General features: G+C 37.2%; 2 protein-coding genes across 3 annotated transcripts in view; both read right to left on the bottom strand.

Annotated features, from left to right (window-relative positions):
* The window catches only part of LOC144958989 (uncharacterized), a 589,046-nt gene extending 582,015 nt beyond the window's left edge, over window positions 1–7,031 (bottom strand). Inside the window, exons 1-5 of the mRNA XM_078891292.1 lie at window positions 6,795–7,031; window positions 4,899–5,021; window positions 4,203–4,394; window positions 941–1,128; window positions 19–378 (exon numbers count right to left, since the gene is read on the bottom strand). Of these exons, the coding sequence (XP_078747418.1) occupies window positions 19–378; window positions 941–1,128; window positions 4,203–4,394; window positions 4,899–5,021; window positions 6,795–6,986 (1,055 nt within the window). The 5' untranslated portion in view covers window positions 6,987–7,031. The remainder of the gene's footprint in view (window positions 1–18; window positions 379–940; window positions 1,129–4,202; window positions 4,395–4,898; window positions 5,022–6,794) is intronic.
* A 5,107-nt stretch (window positions 7,032–12,138) lies between these two features.
* Window positions 12,139–22,500, bottom strand: part of LOC144958991 (uncharacterized) — a 71,191-nt gene continuing 60,829 nt past the window's right edge. For both annotated transcript variants that reach the window (XM_078891305.1, XM_078891304.1), the window contains exons 5-12: window positions 22,353–22,443; window positions 21,873–21,962; window positions 20,383–20,496; window positions 19,337–19,541; window positions 18,860–18,960; window positions 14,674–14,796; window positions 13,815–13,937; window positions 12,139–12,590 (exon numbers count right to left, since the gene is read on the bottom strand). In XM_078891305.1, coding sequence (XP_078747431.1) covers window positions 12,372–12,590; window positions 13,815–13,937; window positions 14,674–14,796; window positions 18,860–18,960; window positions 19,337–19,541; window positions 20,383–20,496; window positions 21,873–21,962; window positions 22,353–22,443 — 1,066 coding nt within the window. In that variant the 3' untranslated portion in view covers window positions 12,139–12,371. The remainder of the gene's footprint in view (window positions 12,591–13,814; window positions 13,938–14,673; window positions 14,797–18,859; window positions 18,961–19,336; window positions 19,542–20,382; window positions 20,497–21,872; window positions 21,963–22,352; window positions 22,444–22,500) is intronic.

The raw sequence follows: 22,500 nt of genomic DNA, 5'->3' as shown, positions 1-22,500 counted from the left end.
ATAAATCATCTTACTTACCCATCATAGGACTGCTGTCTCCTCTTCGGGGCTTCAATAGAATATCCCTCATTCTCAGACTTCAACCTCCTACGACTGGCTATACCAAAAGGGTCGCTCCTCCGCTTCCGCTCTTCTGCTTCGGGAGACAATTTCGGCTTCGGTTTCGGTTTCTTCATGCTGGCCCGTTCCCGTTTCCTCTCTGAAGGAGCTCTGACGAACTCCCTGATGGGAGCTGGCTGGTAGTTCGGGTCTGACTCTACCTTCTGGAGTTCGTCCCAGAATTGATCCGCCTCGGCCATTTTCCGATCTAGCTTTCGTAGCCGACCACTCACAGTTTCCGATGCTCCTTCTTCGTCGATGCTCAGCCTTTTCTCATTGCTGTCATGAAATGATAATAATGATAATAATAATAATAATAATAATAATAATAATAATAATAATAATAATAATAATAATAATAATAAAATAATAATAATAAAGTTAACATTAAATGTTAACCGGGTAAGTTTTTTTCAGGCATGGTATGTTATGGTATGTTATGTTATGGTATGTTATGTTAAGACTTACTCTTCGATCAGTATGAGGGGCATGGCCAACCGTTCCAGCAGGGCCTGCCCCATCTGTGTTATGTTATGGTATGTTATGTTATGGTATGTCATGTTATGGTATGTTATGTTATGGTATGTTATGTTATGGTATATTATGTTATGGTATGTTATGTTAACACTTACTCTTCAATGAGAATGATGGGCATGGCCAGACGTTATAGTAGGGCCTGTCCCATCTATGTTATGTTATGGTATGTTATGTTATGGTATGTTATGTTATGGTATGTTATGTTATGGTATGTTATGTTATGGTATGTTATGTTATGGTATGTTATGTTATGGTATGTTGTGGTATGTTATGGTATGTTATGGTCTGTTATGTTAAGACTTACTCTTCGATCAGTATGAGGGGCATGGCCAACCGTTCCAGTAGGGCCTGCCCCATCTGTGTCGTGTTGTCGAAGTCTTTCCCCATTTGGTGTTTGGGTAAGGACAGAGTTCGCACAGCCTCCGTTACGCTTCTCTCCCCTGCCAGAGCCTGGGCGCATGTACTTATGAAACTCTCCATGGAACCCAACAGCTGTGAAGATGGAGAAATAAATCGTTCTTAATACGACAGAGAAGTTGTGACGTCATATCTTATGCTCTTCCGGTTCCAAACATCTCATTGGAAGTGTGCATGTAGCTACTAATCAGGAGGACTGACAATGAATAAGCTACATTGTTGAATCATGAGGTGGAAAAAATATTTTAAATAACAATAAGATATGAAGTGAGTAGAAAAGTGCCAGAAGACAATAGAGAATAAAAAAAATTTTTTTCTCTATTGTCTTCTGGCACTTTTCTACTCACTTCATATCTTGTTGTTACCAACATAAGTGCCTGCTCCACTCACTTTTCTGAATTAAAAATTCACCCCATACACCGGAGCATACTCAATGTCTCAATCGTTTCTATGTTATATGTTTGTGATGAGAATATTGGCTATTAAGCTTAACTGCTGGTCAAAATTACTTCGCGATGGTGGTGAACGAATCGGCGATCTCAAGAAGTGGGTGAGAGAGGGATCTAGAAATGACTTTGGGTTTGAAACGAATATTTTTGTGTTCGTGGATAGCTCACACGGTAGAGCCACGCTCTCACCTGCCAGGCGGAGTTGTCGTACCAATAAGGTCGCAGGTTCAAACCCCACCACCGCCGCGAAAATTTTTTTTATTCTCTATTGTCTTCTGGCACTTTTCTACTCACTTCATATCTTGTTGTTACCAACATAAGTGCCTGCTCCACTCACTTTTCTGAATTTAAATAACAATGTGAAATTGAATGTAAGCTTCAGAACGCCACTACCACATTATCTCATTCGTCTGTAGTGTTTCATCCATCCTGTTTTGTTGATAAAGGGGAAACCCGAAACGTCCATTTAATCTGTTTTCGTACATTAAATTGAAGCTTACATTCAATTTCACATTGTTATTTATTTTTCCGAGCTTCGAGCAGCAACATTTATCTAGATAATTATTTTAGAAAAGAGTGAGGATGGATGATTTTATTTGACGACCAGCGTAGATTTAAAACTAGAAAATTATAGATGCCATCACTCTGAAACCAGAAGATCAATTACACAATATATTATGTATTCAGTCCTCAGGAAGACTGGTTTTATACTTCCAATGAAATAGGAACCAGGTTTTTTGACATCACACTTTTGATTACTATCAAGATTGTCATTTTACAAAACAAATGTGACCCAACGTCTCAAAACGGTATTATGTCGGGATGGATCAGGTGCTACAAAGTCAAATTATAAACTGGTCAAGAATATAAAACTTCGGTATTTAACACAGTAAAATATGATATTCATACTCCACTATACAGCATCATAAACTCAACTTAAGTCTGATATTTCTGGCTACAAATTCTGTTTTCAGCATCTTAATCATCCCGACTTCATACCGTTTTGAGACGAGGGGTCACAAATATATTAACAACTAGACTGCGAGAAGCTATAGACTGTATTGGCTCTTTACTCACATTATCTCACCGTACTTAGGTGTAAAATGAGTACCTGGCCGTTAACACCGTTGTCTCTGTCCGAAAAATTGTAATATCGCCTAAGAGGCGTGTCCTGTCCCGTCCTTACATGTTAAATGTTGCTGTTGGCCACGGACCCGTTGTAAAGCGCTTTGAGCACGTTTAGTGCTATATAATAGCTGAATTTATTTTTTTAAAATTGGGATTAAACAAAATATAAATGCAATAACTCTTATGGACAAAATATTGCGTCAAAAGTATTCAGTGAGTTGAGTAAAGATGATATTATAGGGAATGAGATTAGCGGAAGAGTAGCGTCCCTTGATTGGACGTCACAGAGAGAACGTCAATTTGGTTTTGAAGTGTCTCAAGCCGCTTTCACCGGAAGCGAGGACGAGAGCGCACAACCAACCTGACGTTCTCTCTTCTAATAACTTTTCCGCCGGTGACGTCACAGACTAAGGGTGACGTCCAATCAAGGGACGCTACTCTTCCGCTAATTCCATTCCCTATTGCATGACACGAGAATATCATGAGTAGTTCATCGGACTCAAACAACTTGCACATATTAGCAGGGCTGTTAATCGAACGCAGAAATGGACTTGTTTTAACATTTTTGTAATTAATGGACTATCTTTTGCGTCAATTTTTTGAGATTTTCCATTACAACAATGAGCCCCATAAGGAATTGGGTTATCAGATCTACAAATAAATGCACGTCGGTTTTAAACTACGTACATATATTTTCAGGACTGATAACTGAACGTAATAATGGACTTAATTTAACAGTGTTGTAATTGAAAATATTTAGCGTTAGTTTGAGGGTATTTCCATTACAACAATGGGCCAGCCCCTTAACAATTTGGGCTATCAGACCTGAAAATAAGTGCACGACGTCGGTTTTAAAGATTGAATTTTTTAAAATCTAACCCTCTCCTTACCACCTTCTGGAAAATCGTCACATTTGTTACGATGCAACCGTCACTTTTCTCATCCAGATTTCATTTCTTTTTGCTATCGCTATAAAAACTTGACATTCTCTAATAGAGCTCATATTGTCCAACAATATTATGTATAGATAGTATGCGCTTGGCTAAGAAGCTCATAACATTGCCATCCGGAAGTATAACGACCAACACACAAAACTGTGTGTAAACATGAACGTTTATAGTCAGGTTAATACAGTTCTGTGAGCATTACTCATAAACGCGGATGGCAAAAAACAATAACAAAGACCTGATTGACGTCATCGTCGAACTATTTATAGAATGTGCTTGTTGCTTTTCTGTTTGAGTTAGAAATGTCTGTTTTTCTGTTCGAGTTAGTGTGAAGTTTTGGGGGACAATTCTGAAAATGGCTGATGTAGTTTCAGAATTTTACCCCAAAACTTCATACTCCCCCAACACAAAAATATATTTTTCAAACAGATTAGCAACGAGTATATTTTATATTTTGTTCAGAAAAATGAGATCTGCAACACAGTGTCAAGTTTTTAAAGCTATAACAATAACAAAATGAAATCAGAATAAGAACATTGTTGGCTGCATCGTAACGAATGTGACGATTTTCCCATGGCTGGTGTAAGGAGAGGGTTTAAACCCCGAAATTTGATGAATTCCTTACCATGTCGGACTCATTCAAAAACATGGCGGCCACCGTCAGTCGATTGGCTCGTTCGCTAGTTCCGGTCGAGAACCTCTTCCAGGCTTCGTCCAATCGCCTGGACTGTTCATTGTTGGGCTCGATCTCGTAGCGTAGGGATCGACGAAGCACCAGGGCAGCTTGGAGCAGTTGCTTCCCGTATTCGTAAGTACCCTGAAGATAAATGAGACACACATGTTTGACCCAACGTCTCAAAACGGTATTATGTTGGGATGGACCAGGTGCTACAAAGTCAAATTATAGTTAAACTAGTCAAAAATATAAAACTTTGGTATTTAGCACAGTAAAATATGGTATTCCTTCTCCTCGATAAAGCATAATAAAAGTCAACTTAAGTCTGATATTTCTGGCTACAAAATCCATTTTCAGCATCTTAATCATCCCGACTTAATACCATTTTGAGACGAGGGGTCACATATATAAAGTATAAGCGTCCAGTTATTATAATGTAGGCATAAATGGTATAATATACAAGCTTGTGACTTGGCAGCAGGCATTGCCTTTAATTTATTAACCCACTCAACCCTAACACCGACTAAATCCGTAGTTTACCCGGGTTACTTTTACCCCATGATAGAAACAAAAAGAAAGAAAGAAAGAAAAGTTCATGGGAAACACCAATGATTCCAAACGTAAGGGTCAACCAACACATCTTACCATGGCAGTTGCTTCGAATTTCCGGTGCTCTTCGTGCAACGTTTCCGCTTCCTCTGAACTTTGACCCATTTCGTTGTGGGACGCCACCATGACGTCACAGAGCTCGGTGATCCAATTGATGGCCTGGTTGGAATAAATAAATAAACAAATTGATAAATAGATAGATAGATAGATAGATAGATAGATAGATAGATAGATAGATAGATAGATAGATAGACAGATAGATAGACAGATAGATAGATAGATAGATAGATAGATAGATAGATAGATAGATAGATAGATAGATAGATAGATAGATAGATAGATAGATAGATAGATAGATAGATGGATGGATGGATGGATGGATGGATGGATGGATGGATGGATGGATTGTATGGATGGATGGTGGATGGATGGATAAGATAGATAGATAGATAGATAGATAGATAGATAGATAGATAGATAGATAGATAGATAGATAGATAGATAGATAGATAGATAGATAGATAGATAGATAGATGGATGGATGGATGGATGGATGGATGGATGGATGGATGGATGGATGGATGGATGGATTGTATGGATGGATGGTGGATGGATGGATAGATAGATAGATAGATAGATAGATAGATAGATAGATAGATAGATAGATAGATAGATAGATAGATAGATAGATAAGATAGATAGATAGATAGATAGATAGATAGATAGATAGATAGATAGATAGATAGATAGATAGATAGATAGATAGATAGATAGATAGATAGATAGATAGATAGATAGATAGATAGAATAGATAGATAGATAGATAGATAGATAGATAGATAGATAGATAGATAGATAGATAGATAGATAGATAGATAGATAGATAGATAGATAGATAGATAGATAGATAGATAGATAGATAGATAGATAGATAGATAGATAGATAGATAGATAGATAGATAGATAGATAGATAGATAGATAGTAGATAGATAGATAGATAGATAGATAGATAGATAGATAGATAGATAGATAGATAAATAAATAAAGAAATCGATCAACCAATCAATAAATAGATCAATTAAAAAAATCAGCATAAAATTGATACCTTAACCCTTTCTCCTAACCACCTACTGGAAAATGGTCACATTTGTTACGATGCATCCGTCACTTTTCTCATCCAGATTTCATTTCTTTTTGCTACAGCTATAAAAATAACTTGACATTCTGTAATAGATCTCGTATTGTCGAACAATACTATGTATTGAATGTACTTGTTGCTTTTCTGTTAGAGTAAGAAATGTCTGTTTTTTGTTGTGGGTGGGTGTGAAGTTTTTGGGGGAAATTCTGAAAATGCCTGCTGGTAAGGAAAGGGTTAAATGAAATGACGTGTTTCTGGGATTTCAATCAATATTCAGTTTATTAAATCAATTCTCTCTTTTACAAATCAAATTTCAAGCACCTGACTCGAGATGAACATATCTTGTTATGCAGGTCTAACACCCGAATCCACTTATGGGCCGGGCCTTGTTTAGCATTGTTAGTTGTGAAGGACAATATAATGCGTCATTTAAAAAATTTTTTTTTGGAGATTTCTTTACAAAAGTGAGCCCATAAGGAATTGAGTTATCAGGCCTGCAAATACGTGCACGTCGACCTGGCTTCATTCATATTTATTGCGGCTAATGAATCAAAACGGTTTAGGTAAAATACTCACAACAGCCGCCAGCTGTATACAAGTTAGCAACACTGAAAACCTATGTGTAACCTTAAACGTTTATATAGTCTGATTTGATAGAATTTATTGGTGAGATTAATAAGTAAAATTGTTCATTCAAAACAATAAACAAAGAGATGAGTGACGTCAATTATGTTCCATCTATAATAGTTTCAGGGTCTGTCTGAGAATGTTTTTAAAGTAATTGTGTTTTTACCTGGTCTGTGTCTCTTTCACAAGTCCGTAGCTGTAGAAGCTGTTGGAGCTTGAGCTTCCTGACGTCCGCCAGCTCGTCGCATCTCATCTTCCTCTCCTGAAGTTCTTCCAGCTTTTTGTTGATGTATTCGATCTGAGAGGTGTAGTCTGGGCTGATGTCCTTGCCGAAAGCGTTCTTCACGGGCATCGACATTTCGTCAAGCAGGCTCTGGCCGTCATTCAGACTGTACTCGGCTATATCGTCTAGGGTAGAAATGGATAATGTTGAAGAGAGAGAGAGAGAAGGGATGAATAATCATTAAGACTGTACTCGGTTATATCGTCTGGGGTAGAAATGGATAATGTTGAAGAGAACGGGAGAGAGAGAGAGAGAGAGAGAGAGAGAGAGAGAGAGAGAGAGAGAGAGAGAGAGAGAGGGGGGGGGGAGAGAGAGAGAATGAATGAATACATGATTATAAGCTCTGGCCGTCATTAAGACGGGACCCGGATAAATCGTCTAGGAAGGAATTGGGTAATGTTAGAGAAAGAAAATGGATGAATTCTGGACGTCATTGAGACTGTATTCGGTTATATCGTCTAGGGGCATAATTGGATAATTAAAAAAAAAAAAAAGAGAGAGAGAGAGAGAGAGAGAGAGAGAGAAGAGAAGAGAGACAGAGAGACAGACAGAGAGAGAGAGAGCGAGGAGAGAGAGAGAGAGATGTATATAAATAAATGATCATAGAGGCCGTCATTCAGACTGTACTTGGATATTTCGTCTTGGATAGAATTAGATAATGTTAAAGAGAGAGAGAGAGAGAGAGAGAGAGAGAGAGAGAAAAATAGATGGATGAATTCCTGCCGTCATTGAGACGGTCCTCGGTTATATCGTCTAGGGGTATAATTGGATAAGAGAGAGGTTGTATTTTTTAATTATTTTATGAGGGTCATTTAAATCGATCGATATTTGAAGGACGAGTTTTCTGGCCAAATTTTACAATAATATGGTTTGTTTGGGGTTTTTTTTCCATCCAGAGTAAGTCCGTCCGAATAGCACACAAAAGTATTGGAGATGGAGATGATCGAGTGAGTTCTTACCACAAGCGTCAGACTTTTCCTGGAGAGTTCCCATGGCTTTCTCAACCTCCTCCACGGTCTCAGCGGCAATGTCACTACACAGTAACTCGAGTAGCTGATCCAGACACAACGAAAACTGTGGGGTATCGAATATAAAAGACATATTATCCAGTGGCGTGGCATGCTTACAGTATAAGGTGGTGCCAGAATCAGAAGAAAATGACTTAAAACATGTTATATTTGTAAATACAAAAGAAAAGAAAAAAAAATAAAGAAAAGACCTACTTAAATAAGTAAGAGGCTGTAATACTATTTCTCAGTTTTATTATTTTAAAAAGCTGTAAACCATTTTAAAAAGATGATTTTGGTTCCAAGCACCTAATCAACCAATATCGCCACGCCCCTGAATTATCAATATAACCTATTTATAGTATATAGGAGTCCCGGCAATGTCACTACACAGTAACTCAAGTAGCTGATCCAGACACAGTGAAAACTGTGGGGGTATCGAATACAAAAGACATATTATCCAGTGGCGTGGCATGCTTACAGTATAAGGTGGTGCCAGAATCAGAAGAAAATGCCAAAACATGCCATATTTGTAAATACAAAAGAAAAGAAAAAAATAAAGAAAAGACTTACTTAAATATGTAAGAGGCTGTGTAATACTATTTCTCAGTTTCATTATTTTAAAATGCTGTAAACCATTTTAAAAAGATGATTTTGGTGCCAAGCACCAAATCAACCAATATCGCCACGCCCCTGGTATTATCAATATAAACTATTTATAGTATATGGGAATCCCGGCAATGTCGCTACACAATAACTCGAGTAGCTGATCCAGACACAGTGAAAACTGTGGGGGTATCGAATATAAATGGACATATTATTAATATAAACTATTTATAGTCTATGGGAATCCCCGTTTCACAGGCTTTTTCAACCTCTTCCACGGTCTCAGCGGCAATGTCACTACACAGTAACTCGAGGGAAACCATTTATAGTCTATGGGAATCCCCGTTTCACAGGCTTTTTCAACCTCTTCCACGGTCTCAGCGGCAATGTCACTACACAGTAACTCGAGTAGCTGATCCAGACACAATGAAAACTGTGGGGGTATCGAATACAAAAGACAAATTATCCAGTGGCGTGGCATGCTTACAGTATAAGGTGGTGCCAGAATCAGAAGAAAATGACTTAAAACATGCTATATGTGTAAATACAAAAAAAAGAAAAAAAAAATAAAGAAAAGACCTACTTAAATAAGTAAGAGGCTGTAATACTATTTCTCAGTTTTATTATTTTAAAAAGCTGTAAACCATTTTAAAAAGATGATTTTGGTTCCAAGCACCTAATCAACCAATATCGCCACGCCCCTGATATTATCAATATAAACTATTTATAGTATATAGGAGTCCCGGCAATGTCACTACACAGTAACTCAAGTAGCTGATCCAGACACAACGAAAACTGTGGGGGTATCGAATACAAAAGACATAATATTATTAACATAAACTATTTATAGTATATGGGAATCCCGTTTCACAGGCTTTCTCAACCTCCTCCACGGTCTCAGCGGCAATGTCGCTACACAGTAACTCAAGGGAAACTATTTATAGTCTATGGGAATCCCGGTAATGTCGCTACAGAGTAACTCGAGTAGCTGATCCAGACACAATGAAAACTGTGGGGGTATCGAATATAAAAGACATATTATTCATATACAGAGAAGTGGTAAGACCTGGAATGAGATAAAAAAAAGTTAGCTCGGGATAGAGAAGGATGGAAACTGTTTGTCTGTGGCCTATACCCTGACCCAGGGTGAAAAAGGCAATGATGATGATGATTCATATAAACCATTTATAGTCTATTGGAATCCCGGCAATGTCACTACACAGCAACTCGAGTAGCTGATCCAGAAACACACTGCGTCGAATCAGCGCTTTTTCAGTTGGAACTCCCTGCTCGCTACCTGCATGAGGTCATTGGAGTTCAACTGGTATCAAGCAGTGCCGTGTCCAATGGGGGCAATTATGGATATTTATGGTCTTATAATATGTCTGTATAGCGGGAAAACAATAACAGACTCTTTCACTTCATTATTTTGATTTGAAAAATCAGTTGTCTTTCTAAACATCAGTGAAAATTTGACATTCTTGTGGTTAATAGTTTTCTTTGAATATCACAAATTGTTGATCTAATTTTAAGTGCTTGTAAATTATGGTGCACTTAAATAAAAAATTTGTTATTCAAAACTCAGCGGCAGTATCTCAAGAATTTTAATAAATATCAAAAGTACATATATGCATCTATGTTCCTGTGCAATATTATCATATTGGCAGTTGATTTTCTTGATTTATTCATGGTTTTGTAAGTTCTGTATATTGTTTTTACCAATTCCGTTCCTCTCAAACAGTTGTGTTGATCATAACAGTAAATTGATATGATTGTGGTAAAATAACTCATAAAGATAATATTTTATTGACCAGTAAAGACTAAAAACTAATATTGTGTATGATGTCAATATCTCAATTTACTATCAATCTGCCTATAAAGTATGATTCTTTACAAGAAAAAATCAATCACCCAACAAGGTTACTGGACATGCTACAAATATTGCAGTATCAATCATCAATTACAACTAACACTAAGCACTGGTACTGTTAAATTAAATGATTTGCTCAAACAGACGGACATAGTATGTGGACAAAAGAGGATTCAAAAGTATGAGGGCATATAGTTTATTCCAAGTAGTAACCTTTTTCTCCTTATTGACCAACTACATTCAAAACGAACACACTGTCCATATAGTTTATATAGAATCATCTCCTTTCCTCCAAGAATACACATTTAGTCATTGTCTTATAAAGTCATCTGATATACCAATGAACTCCAGTCAGTCAAATTTAGAGATAAAACAATTGAATAACAACCAGAGTCAAATCAGTATAACACCACAGGCATACCACAGCAAGATCATTTAATTTTTGGGAAATCACTGCCATATATATCTGGACGCTTCAGTCTATAAAAAGTTAACACATTCACTTGTGCATAAAAGGAGAACTTGAACTTACATTATATTACTTATTCAACATGCAAGAATACCCTAAACATTGACACCTATATGACACTATAAAGTCGGCATTCCCTGAGACAACCACACAAAAGCAGTACCGTATACATCTTCAAACTATAATGTCTAACAGTCATAAAAAAAATATAATTTTGACTTGAATCGTAAGGGATTTAAGTATAGAAAAAAGTTATCAAGCCATTAAAAAGTTGACTTTCAAATGTGCCCAAAACTCATAATATTTAAATCAGTTAAATGCTTAAAAAATAATATTAATATTATTTTCGTCTAATGGTTTATATTTTATTCCTAAACTGATATTTGGACATAATTCATGGCATGGAGTACTATGGGAGAGAAAATAAGGATCTCACCAAGTCATGCCAAATAAGAAATTTACAATAAAAAATTCATATCTTTTAAGGTTTTACTGCCCGGACAACAAAACTTGGCATGTGTCAAGATCATCATTTTTACTTTATAATGATGCTTGTTTCAATCATTTTCTGCCGCTGGGAATTAAATTATTGATATGCAAATTACAACAAATTAATTTCATTGATAGCTCAAAAACCACTAAATTGACACCTCTCTTATGAGCAGCCTTAAGAGGATAAATTATTATCAACCATGGCATATGATGAAAGAAACCTTTGCTTTGCTTGTGGTGAGGGAACAATTTTCATATTTGTGTTAGCAACTGAGCAATACCATAAAATATTGCAACAATTAATTACCATCAGCGGCATCACAGATTCCTACTGACCGCTACCTGTTCCACCCATGGGCTGACCCCACTAATGGGGTCAGGTTGACCTAGCACTGAAATACCACTCAGAGGGGAAAATGCCACGCAGTGCACAACGAAAACTGTGGGGGTATCGAATACAAATGGACAAATTATCAATATAAACGATTTATAGTATATCCCGGTGCACAATAATATCTAGGTCATGTACGAGAAATGTAATACGATTCCTTCATCTCTTTGTATTTATTAAACGAGTTATTTTTATCGTGCCCAGTAACTCAACGAGCGTGCGAGTATGTGTTATTGCACGATATAAATATAACTACAGAACTGCATTTTTCCCTCTTTGATTCAATAAATCTTGTTGAAAAGGGACATTTTATTCCCTTAGTACCTATATTTAGGACTTAACAGCATTTTTTGATCATGGTGAAGGCAACATTTATTTAATTCTAAAGTGACTTTTTTCTTTTCTTCCTTTGGATATTACGAACTTTTTTAAAATTTCTAGTTGGCAACTCTCTAGATAGTATGCGCTTGGCTCAGAAGGTTATAACATTGCCATCCGGAAGTATAACGGTCCAACACACAAAACTCTGTGTAACCATGAACGTTTATAGTCAGGTTAATACAGTTCAGTGAGCATTACTCATAAACGCGGATGGCAAAAAACAATAGCAAAGACACGAGTGACGTCATCTTCGAACTATCTTTATACTTACGTCTTGTGCATATCGATGGAATCGGAGTGACGTAATGAGTAGCGTTCGCCTCCTCTCCAACCTGCTAGCCAGACTACGGCATACGGTGTCCATGTAATCTCGCTCGGCCTTCAAGTCCTGGGCGGCTGTGAGGCCCCCATCGAGAATCTCCTCGGCCGTGTGTCGTAATTCGGCATAGTGTCCATATGTGTCCTGGGTGGACGGAAAAATAGTTCGTTTTTGAGGGTTGATGTCATGATTTGTGTGGGTTTATATATATATATATATATATATATATATATATATATATATATATATATATATATATATATATATATATATATATATATATATTCCTTCTGTAGTGTTTCATTCATCCTGTTTTGTTGATAAAGGGAAACCCAAAACGTCCATTTGATCTGTTTTTGCATATGAAAATTGATCAATTCCTTCACGTATTTTTTGGCCGAAACAATCGTTTCTATGTCCTTCATTTCACAGTCGGCATGAATGATTGGTGAAATGGATGATATAGAAACGATTGTTTCGGCAAAAAATACGTGAGTGACTTTATTTATTTTTATATGCAAAAAAGGTGTGGTGGTTGCTTTAGCAATGGGAATGTTGTTGTTGTGGTCGTTGTGCTGGTTGTGGTAATGGTGCTAACGATTGTGGTGATGGTGGTTATGTTGATTAGTGATAGCGGTTGTGGTGCTGGTGTTGTTGTTGTTGTTGTTGTTGTTGTTGATAGTGGCGGTGGACGTTTCGGGTTTCCTTTTATCAACAAAACGGGATGAATGAAACACTACAGATGAATGAGATAATGTGGTAGTGGCGCTGTTAAAATAATCTTAACAACGCCACTACCACATTATCTCATTCATCTGTAGTGTTTCATTCATCCTGTTTTGTTGAAAAGGGGAAACATGCAAACGTCCATTTTATCTGGGGTTTTTTTTTGTAAATTAATTGAAGCTTACATTCAATTTCCCATTGTTATTCATTCTCATTCCAGAAAAGATACATAAAAATGTTCACTCAAAAGATTCACAAAAATGTTCACTTAAAAGATACATCAAAATGTTCACTCAAAAGATACACAAAAATGTTCACTCAAAAGATCCATCAAAATGTTCACTCAAAAGATACATCAAAATGTTCACTCAAAAGATCCATCAAAATGTTCACTCAAAAGATCCATAAAATGTTCACTCAAAAGATACATCAAAATGTTCACTCAAAAGATCCATCAAAATGTTCACTCAAAAGATACATCAAAATGTTCACTCAAAAGATCCATCAAAATGTTCACTCAAAAGATACATAAAATGTTTACTCAAAAGATACATAAAATGTTCACTCAAAAGATACATAAAATGTTCACTCAAAAGATACATAAAATGTTCACTCAAAAAATCCATCAAAATGTTCACTCACGGTGCATTTGATCTCGAGTTCCTCGTGCCTCTTCCTCAACTCCTCAGCTGCTTCACAAGAGTCCCCAATATCCGCCTGGGAGGACAGAAGCTTCTCCCCGGGACCCAGAACCCAGTTGATGACCTGGGGAAGATAGATATTATTATAGACAAGGATTAAAGTGGACCGGTTCTCAGTTTGGAGGCGACACGTAATCTATACGTGTAACAATGTTATCATCGTCGTCATTTTCATCATCATCATCATCTTCATCATCATCATCATCATCATCATCATCATCATCATCATCATCATCATCATCATCATCATCATCATCATCATCATCATCATCGTCGTCGTCGTCTAAACGTGTAACAATGTCATCATCGTCGTCATTTTCGTCATCATCATCATCATCATCATCGTCGTCGTCGTCTTCGTCATCATCATCATCATCATCATCATCATCATCATCATCATCATCATCATCATCATCATCATCATCATCATCATCATCGTCGTCGTCGTCTTCGTCATCATCATCATCATCATCATCATCATCATCATCATCATCATCATCATCATCATTATCATCATCTTGGTCATCATCATCATCATCATCATCATCATCATCATCATCATCATTATCATCATCATCATCATTGTTTTGAATTATTACTACTAGTGCCATTATCAGACCTATTGTTAATGGTGCAATTATCATCATCATCATCATCATCATCATCATCATCATCATCATCATCATCATGATCATCATCATCATCATCATTATTATTATTATTATTATTATTATCACTATGTATATAGAATGCTCATTTTTGTTAGAGGAGGAACGAAGACGTTGAAATGAAAGACGTACAACTTTGACTTCTCCCTTCCAATCCTCGTATTGCTGGTTACAGTTGAAGGATCTGTCCCTGTCCTCGAGGAAAGTCTGGAGTTTGTCTATTCGATTGGAGAGATACTGGAGGATTCGTTTGACCTGTGGATGGATGGAGCGAGCATGGACGACTGATGGATAGAGGTACAATATTGATGGTAGTGGTGATGATGGTGGTGGTGGTGGTGATGGTAGTAGTAGGGAGTGTTAATTATTATTGTGGTGATGATTAATCAAAATAAAAAGTGCAAAAGAACTGACAAAGGCCATCCTAAAAGCAGCAAAAGAAAGTATCCTAAGGGGGGCAAGAAAAAATTATATACCATTCTGGACAGACGATCTTAATCAGTTAAGTAATGAAGTATCGGAAACAAGAGAAAAGGCTGAAGCAGACCCCTGTGATGACAATATTGCAGCATATAAAGAGGCAGAACTACCTTTAAAAAAGAAATGGCAACGACATCCAAAATGGCATGGAAAGAAAAAACGCATAGCCTTAACTTCGAAAAAGATGGAAATAAACTTTGGAAACTTACAAAAGCCCTAAATAGAGAACCGAACCGCTTTGGAAAAAGAAGGAGAACTTGTCAGTCCACAACAAGCTGCAGACCTATTCATGGAGCAGTTCAAAAAAATTAGTGACAACACAATAGAAAAAGAACTGAAGAAAAGAGTTAGAAAAGAATGCAGAAAACAAAAAAAGGAACTTAAGGAAGCCATAGATGAAGTAATGACAAAGAAGCTAACTATGGAAGAACTAGAAAGCTCTCTCAAAGTGTTAAAATTAAAAACAAAGAAATCGCCAGGCCCAGACGAAGTAACAAATGAGATGCTTATCCATCTTGGAAAGACAGCGAAAAAGAAGCTATTACAACTCTACAACAGCACTTGGAAAACTGGTAAAATACCAGATATATGGAAAAAGGCTTTTATTGTCCCGATTAAGAAAGAAGGAAAACAAGCAAATGAAGCCGCAAATTACCGACCTATAAGTCTTACAAGCTGCATGTGCAAGCTGATAGAAAGAATTATCAACTCCAGACTGATGTGGTATCTTGAAAACTATAATGTGCTTATAAATGAACAAGCTGGTTTCAGAAGACACAGGAGTACTGAAAATCAAGTAACCTACATATCCCAAGAAATAGAAGACTCGTTTCAGGATGGAAAGAAAAAAATTGTGGTATGGGCGGACTTTGAAAAAGCATTCGACAGTGTGGAAAAAAGGTCTGGTATATAAACTACAAAAATCAAAAGTATCCCATAACATGCTCAACTGGATACAAAACTACCTAAAAACAAGAAAGGCAAGAGTAACAACACAAGGTCACAAAAGTAGAGAAGCAAAACTAAAACATGGAGTCCCACAAGGTGGAGTACTATCACCTACACTATTTCTTCTCTATGTAAATGATATAAGAGAAACACTATGTCGAGGAGTGAAAATGTCGATGTACGCAGATGACCTAGCTCTGATTAGCTCTGACCAAAACTTAATCAAGGCAAAACACAGGATGCAAATCACACTGGATAATATCAAAGAATGGACTGACAACTGGGCGATGAAAATAAATGCAGTGAAGACAAAGTTCACAATATTTAGCCTCTCACCAAAAGATGAAAAAGCAAAGCTACGTATTGAAGACCATGAATTGGAAAAAGACGACGCACCAAAATACCTAGGAGTCCATTTTGACCCAAGACTAACATGGAAAAATCAAATCAGCAACAGTCAGAAAGTTGGGGTAAAGCGAACACAACTCTTGAAAAAACTAGCTGGAACAACTTGGGGAGATAGCTCCGATATACTGAAACAAACTTACACAGGATATGTGAGACCAGCGCTAGAATACGGGATATCTGCATGGGGAAACTGCTCCAAAACTCAAATGGAAAAAGTGGACAAAGTGCAAAACAGCGACATGAGGATAATAAGTGGAGGAATGAAATCGACACCGATTCATGCAATGGAAACCATAACAGGACTTACATCTCTATCAGAAAGAAGAGAATCAAAAATTTTGAAACAATACACAGACGTGAAAACAATGACAGATCAGCCTCTTCACGCTAGAGCGCAACAAAAGAAAACTAGGCGGCTGAAAAGATCACACTTTATTGAAAGAGCCAAGCAAATTGAAAAAGATCACGAACTTGACGAACTAATGACCCAAAAACGCAAAGCCAATATCAGAGTACCAATTTGGAAACGGCAAAATCACTTGAAAATCAAGACTTCCGTTGGTGACATTTCAACAAAACAAAAACACGGCGAAGAAATCAAGAAGTCTGTACAGAAGTGCATAGATCAAAACTACCCTGAAAAAAAATGGACAAGAATCTATACAGATGGTTCATGCAATAAAGAACACACGTGCGGGGGCCTGGGAGTGCACATCGAGTACACAAATGGTCAACAAAAGGAGATCAGCAAACCGACTGGTACTCGCACTTCAATCTACAAGTCAGAGGCAGATGCAATCCATGAAGCTGTTAAGCAAATCCTCTCAGAAAATGAAAAGCCAAGACACATAGTGATTTTAACAGATGCTAAGAAAATTCTGGAGGATATAATGATGTCCTTTGCGGATGATATAGACGCCTTGGTGGAACACCTCATGAAGCTAAGCAAGTTTACCAACATTGTACTGCAGTGGATTCCAGGACACTGTGGGATACTTGGAAATCAGATCGCTGACCAACTGGCAAAGGCAGGCAGTCGCATGCAGCAACCCTCCCCAATGTACTCAACAGGAGAAATTAACAAAATGGCCAAATTTATCCAGTCTCAGAGATGGAGAGAGAAGCACCCAGAATACAACATGAATGACCCAATCAAGGTGCTCAACAGAAAGGAACAGGTCATCATCTTCAGACTGAGAACTGAACACAACCAGTTAAAGGAACAAATGTGGAGGATGTCCAGAGCAGGTGCCTCTGGACAATGTGACTGCGGACTTGAAAATGAAAATGGACATCATGTCCTAATGGAATGTCCAAGGTACAACCAGTTGAGAAGGAACTTCTGGCCTGATCCAACCCCATACTCAAAGAAGCTGTACGGCAATGAGGACGACCTCAGGACCACTGTGGGCTTCATTCCAAAGACCGGACTGACCATGTGACGTGACGGGAACGAAGAAGAAGAAGAAGAATCAAAATAAAATAATAATAATAAAAATAATAATAATAATAATAATAATAATAATAATAATAATAATAATAATAATAATAATAATAATAATAATAATAATAATAATAATAATAATAATAGTGGTGCTGGTGCTGTTATTGTTGTTGTTGTTAGTGGTGGTGGTGGTGGTGGTGGTGGTGGAGGTAGTGGTGGTTGTGGTGGTAATGGTTGTAGTAATGATGGCAGTGGTGACTTCGTAGGTGGTGGGAGTGTAGTTGTGGTGGTGGTGCTAGTGATGTTGATTTGTGATAGCGGTTGTGGTGATTGTGTTGTTGTAGTAGTTGTTGGTGGTGGTGGTAGTGGTTGTAGTAATGGTTGTAGTAATGGTGTTAGTGGTGACTTCGTAGGTGGTGGGAGTGGAGTTGTGGTGGTTTGTGCTAGTGATGTTGATTTGTGATAGTGGATGTGGTGTTGTTGTTGTTGTTGTTGTTGCTCTTGTTGCCGTTGTATTGGTGGTGGTGGTGGTGATGATAGGATTATGGCGGTGATGGTGGAGGTGGTGTTTGTGCTAACAGTCGTGGTGGCTGCTATGGTGGTGATGGATGAAGATGATGATGATGATGATGATGATGATGATGATGACGACGACGACGACGACGATGATGATGATGATGATGATGATGATGATGATGATGATGATGATGAAGATGATGATGATAAATAACGATGATAATAATAATTGAAAATAACGATGAAACCCATCAAAGCAAAAACAAAATCAAAGTCATAATAATAAGCACGCAATAGGTAAGGTAAACGGAGTGCTTATAATATAAACACCACGGATAGTCACACAAAAAAACAACCAGTTATATATATATATATATATTATATATATATATATATATATATATATATATATATATATATATATATATATAGATATATATATATATATATATATATATATATATATATATATATATATATATATATATATATATATATATATATATATATATAAACGTATACCTGTTTTTGTGTCTCAAGGTTGTCCAATGTTGGAATGGCGCCCTGGTTGTCTCGGTAACCGCTGTAATCATTCTCTTGCAAGGAAGACAAGAGTTCTTGCCCTTGTAGGAATACATAAATAACAATGTGAAATTGAATGTAAGCTTCAATTTAATATACATATATACGAAAACATAAGAATGGACGTTTTGGGTTTCCCATTTATCAACAAAACACAGGATGGATGAAACACTGCAGACGAATGGGGTAATGTGATAGTGGCGTTGTTAAGGTGAATAAACAAAAACACTGGAATAACACAGGCGTGAGCCGCAGTGCAGCGCCACAAATTGAGCTAGGGCAAGGTGACTTGCTCAAGGCCACACAGCGAGTGCAGCGACATATGATCGAATTCGGTACCTTTCGGGTACGAAGCAAAGACCGTACCGCTGAGCCACGCCGCTGCCCCTAACAATAACAATCAGATAGAATCCTTACCTTGGTTGATGAGCTGAGAGGGTCTTGTCGTGATCGCCTCCCGGAAGTGGTTGTGTCGACGTAGAGACTCCAGGGGACTTGCGGGGGCCTCTTCGGCGGGGCCGACAGATTGGGCCTTGACCCCAAAACTATCGTGCATCTCCTTTTCTTGATTGTCCAAATCTTCCACAACAGATCGGGCTATTTTCAGGAATTCTTCATATCTCTGTGGTTGGGATAAAGAGAATTCATAGCCCGTAAATTGAACATTGTTCTCAAGTTTTGGAGATTACAGCAAACAATCTGAACCATAATTCGAATATTTTCTTAACCCTTTAGGACAATCGTCACATTCGTCACTTTTCTACTCACTTCATCTCTTAAGGGAAGATAAATAGATATTGTATCATTATACTCTAAACTTAAAATTCAGCATTCGTTTAGCGCAATATTTACTCAACGTGCTCAAAGATCAGAATAATAGCTATACAGCCGTACTTTGGAAAAAATGTATTTAAAAATTTGGCCAGAAAACTTGTCCTTCAAATATCGATCGATTTAAATGACCCTCATCTTGGCAAAAACTTTCAAACCTGGGGCTTTAATGAAGACTTCGCTAAGTCCCAGGTTTAAGAGTTTTTGCCAAGATGATGGTCGTTTAAATCGATCGATATTAGAAGGACGAGTTTTCTGGCCAAATTTTTAAATACGTGTTTTTTTACAGAATAAGGCGGTATTGTCTACAATTCTATTGATTACTGATATAGCAAAGGTCTTATCTCATTAAATATGTGACCCCTCGTCTCAAAACGGTATTAAGTCGGGATGATTAAGATGCTGAAAATGGAATGTGTAGCCAGAAATGTCAGATTTAAGTTGAGTTTTATTACGCTTTAGAGAGGAGAGGGAATAGTATCATATTTTACTGTGCTAAATACCAACGTTTTATATTTTTGACGAGTTTAACTATTATTTGACTTTGTAGCATCTGGTTCATCCCGACATAATACCGTTTTGAGACGTTGGGTCACATAATATAATACATGACATCATCATAGTCCTCCTACCAGTTGCATCTCCAGCCATCCTTCATGGTTGTACAACAAGTGACCCCCGAGTTCATAGGTCAGCTGCATTTGGTCAATGTATTGGGTCAGTTGAGTGAGGAATACATAGCGTGGCTAGAACGAGAATAGAAAAAAAAAAGCAGTAAAGAAAAACCGTTAACTCATTCAACCCTAACAGCGACTATATCCGTAGTTTACCCGGGTTGCTTTTCCCCATGCCTATTTATTACATTTTTCTGAGACAAATTATAGGCGTAGTATCAAAGCTAATGTTTTTAATTTTTACATGTTAATGGTAGTTGATTAAAACTATCGATGTATGTACATGCTCATTTTCAATACATTTTTTTCCAATTTTGAAAAGTAGCAAAAATCTCTAGGATTGAGTGAGTTAAAAAGCCATCCATAAACAAATTTAACTAATGAAAACAAACCGCAATAAAAACAAAAACAAACGAAAATAAAACCAAGAGAAGAAAAAACAACAAATAAGCGAAAATCTAAAAAGGACAAGCAGAACAAATAGACAAACAAAAAAAAAAACGCCTCATAGGGAAGGAAAGTAACATCAAATCCTTCACTCTTTTGGTTCCTAAATCCTTGGAAGTGTGAATATGACCAGTACTTCAGAGTAACAATAATGAAAAGGCTACATAAAGATGGCATAACTACTTTAATATTCTTTTTTTTAGGATTCATCATCATCAAGTGCCATCCTGTTGGAGATATCGGCGATCATGTCCCTCCAACCATATCTGTCCTCAGATCTTCTCAATAGCTCGATTCCTGTTCCTCCTCCACCAATCCATCTGTTCAGATTGTCAATGTAATCTATCCTCTGTCTCCCTCTTCTTTTGTTCCCAGCAACTTTACCCGCAAGTACAATCTTTTCAATACCGTTTTTTTCTGTAAATATGTCCGATAACTTTTAACTGTCTTTTTCTGATGGTGTTTACCAAATTTGGTCGTACTCCAATTTCTTTTAATACCTCCTCGTTTTTTATTTTATCTTTCCATGAGATTCTAAGAATGCGTCTATAAAACCAAATTTCGGCTGCAGTTATTCTACGTTCCCATTCTTTGTTAATCTTCCAACACTCGCTGCCATAAAGAAGCACAGACCACACGTATGATGTCATTACCCGGAGTTTTGTTGTTTTTAGGATTACGGGACGTTAACTCACTCAACCCTAACAGCGACTATATCCGTTGTTTACCCGGGTTACTTTTACCCCATGCCTATTTATTACATTTTTATGAGACAAATTATAGGCGTAGTATCAAAGCTAATGTTTTTAGTTTTTACATCTCAATGATAGTTGAATAAAACTACCTATGCACATGTTCATTTTTAATACATTTTTTTTCTCCAATTTTTAAAAGTAGCAAAAATCTCTAGGATTCAGAGAGTTAAAAGAGGGAGGCTAGATGATCTTTATTTATTTAGAGTAGAAAAAAATATGTAACCAGAAGATCAATCAATGACATACGTTTTCAGTAATAAGTCGGTGCATCTCTGGGCGATGGTCATTGTCGTGGGTGACCACCAGAACTTGCTTCAGGTATTGTCCAACGGTTTCCTGGATATTGTAAATTTTAAAGAAGAAAGAAATATAATATTTCGAAAAACGAAAATTAAAAACGAAATTGAGCTTTTATATAGAGCAATATCCACTAAATTTACTCAAAGCGCTATACAAATGGCCCCCTAGCCAATTTCAACACTTAACATGTAGGACGAGACATGACGCCTGTTAGGCAATATTACAGGGGGTTTTATTCAGACAGAGAAAACGCTGTTAACGGCCAGGTCCTCATTTTTACACCTGAGTACGGTGAGAGAATGCGAGTAAAGAACTTTTTCCCAGGACTCCACTATGTGCCGAGCGAGCGAGCGAGGCTCAAACCCAGGACCTTCCGATCCGAAAGCGAGTGTCATACCACTAGACCACTAACATAGCCGCACTTACCTGCAGACAAACCATGAGACGGTCAATCTCAGACCAGGACCCATCTCGACTGTCCACCACTACAGAGAATCCTTTCCTCTTTGTCTCCTCTCTGGACATACAAAAAAAGATGGATGATAATAAAAATGTTAAAGTGAATGACATAATC

Source organism: Berghia stephanieae, chromosome 13 (genome assembly GCF_034508935.2).
Source record: "Berghia stephanieae isolate SIO BIC M18660-M18661 chromosome 13, UCSD_Bste_1.3, whole genome shotgun sequence".
NCBI classification, from domain to species: Eukaryota; Metazoa; Mollusca; class Gastropoda; order Nudibranchia; family Aeolidiidae; genus Berghia; species Berghia stephanieae.
Note: the sequence above shows the minus strand (reverse complement) of the source record. Positions and strands in the feature narration are given on the sequence as shown.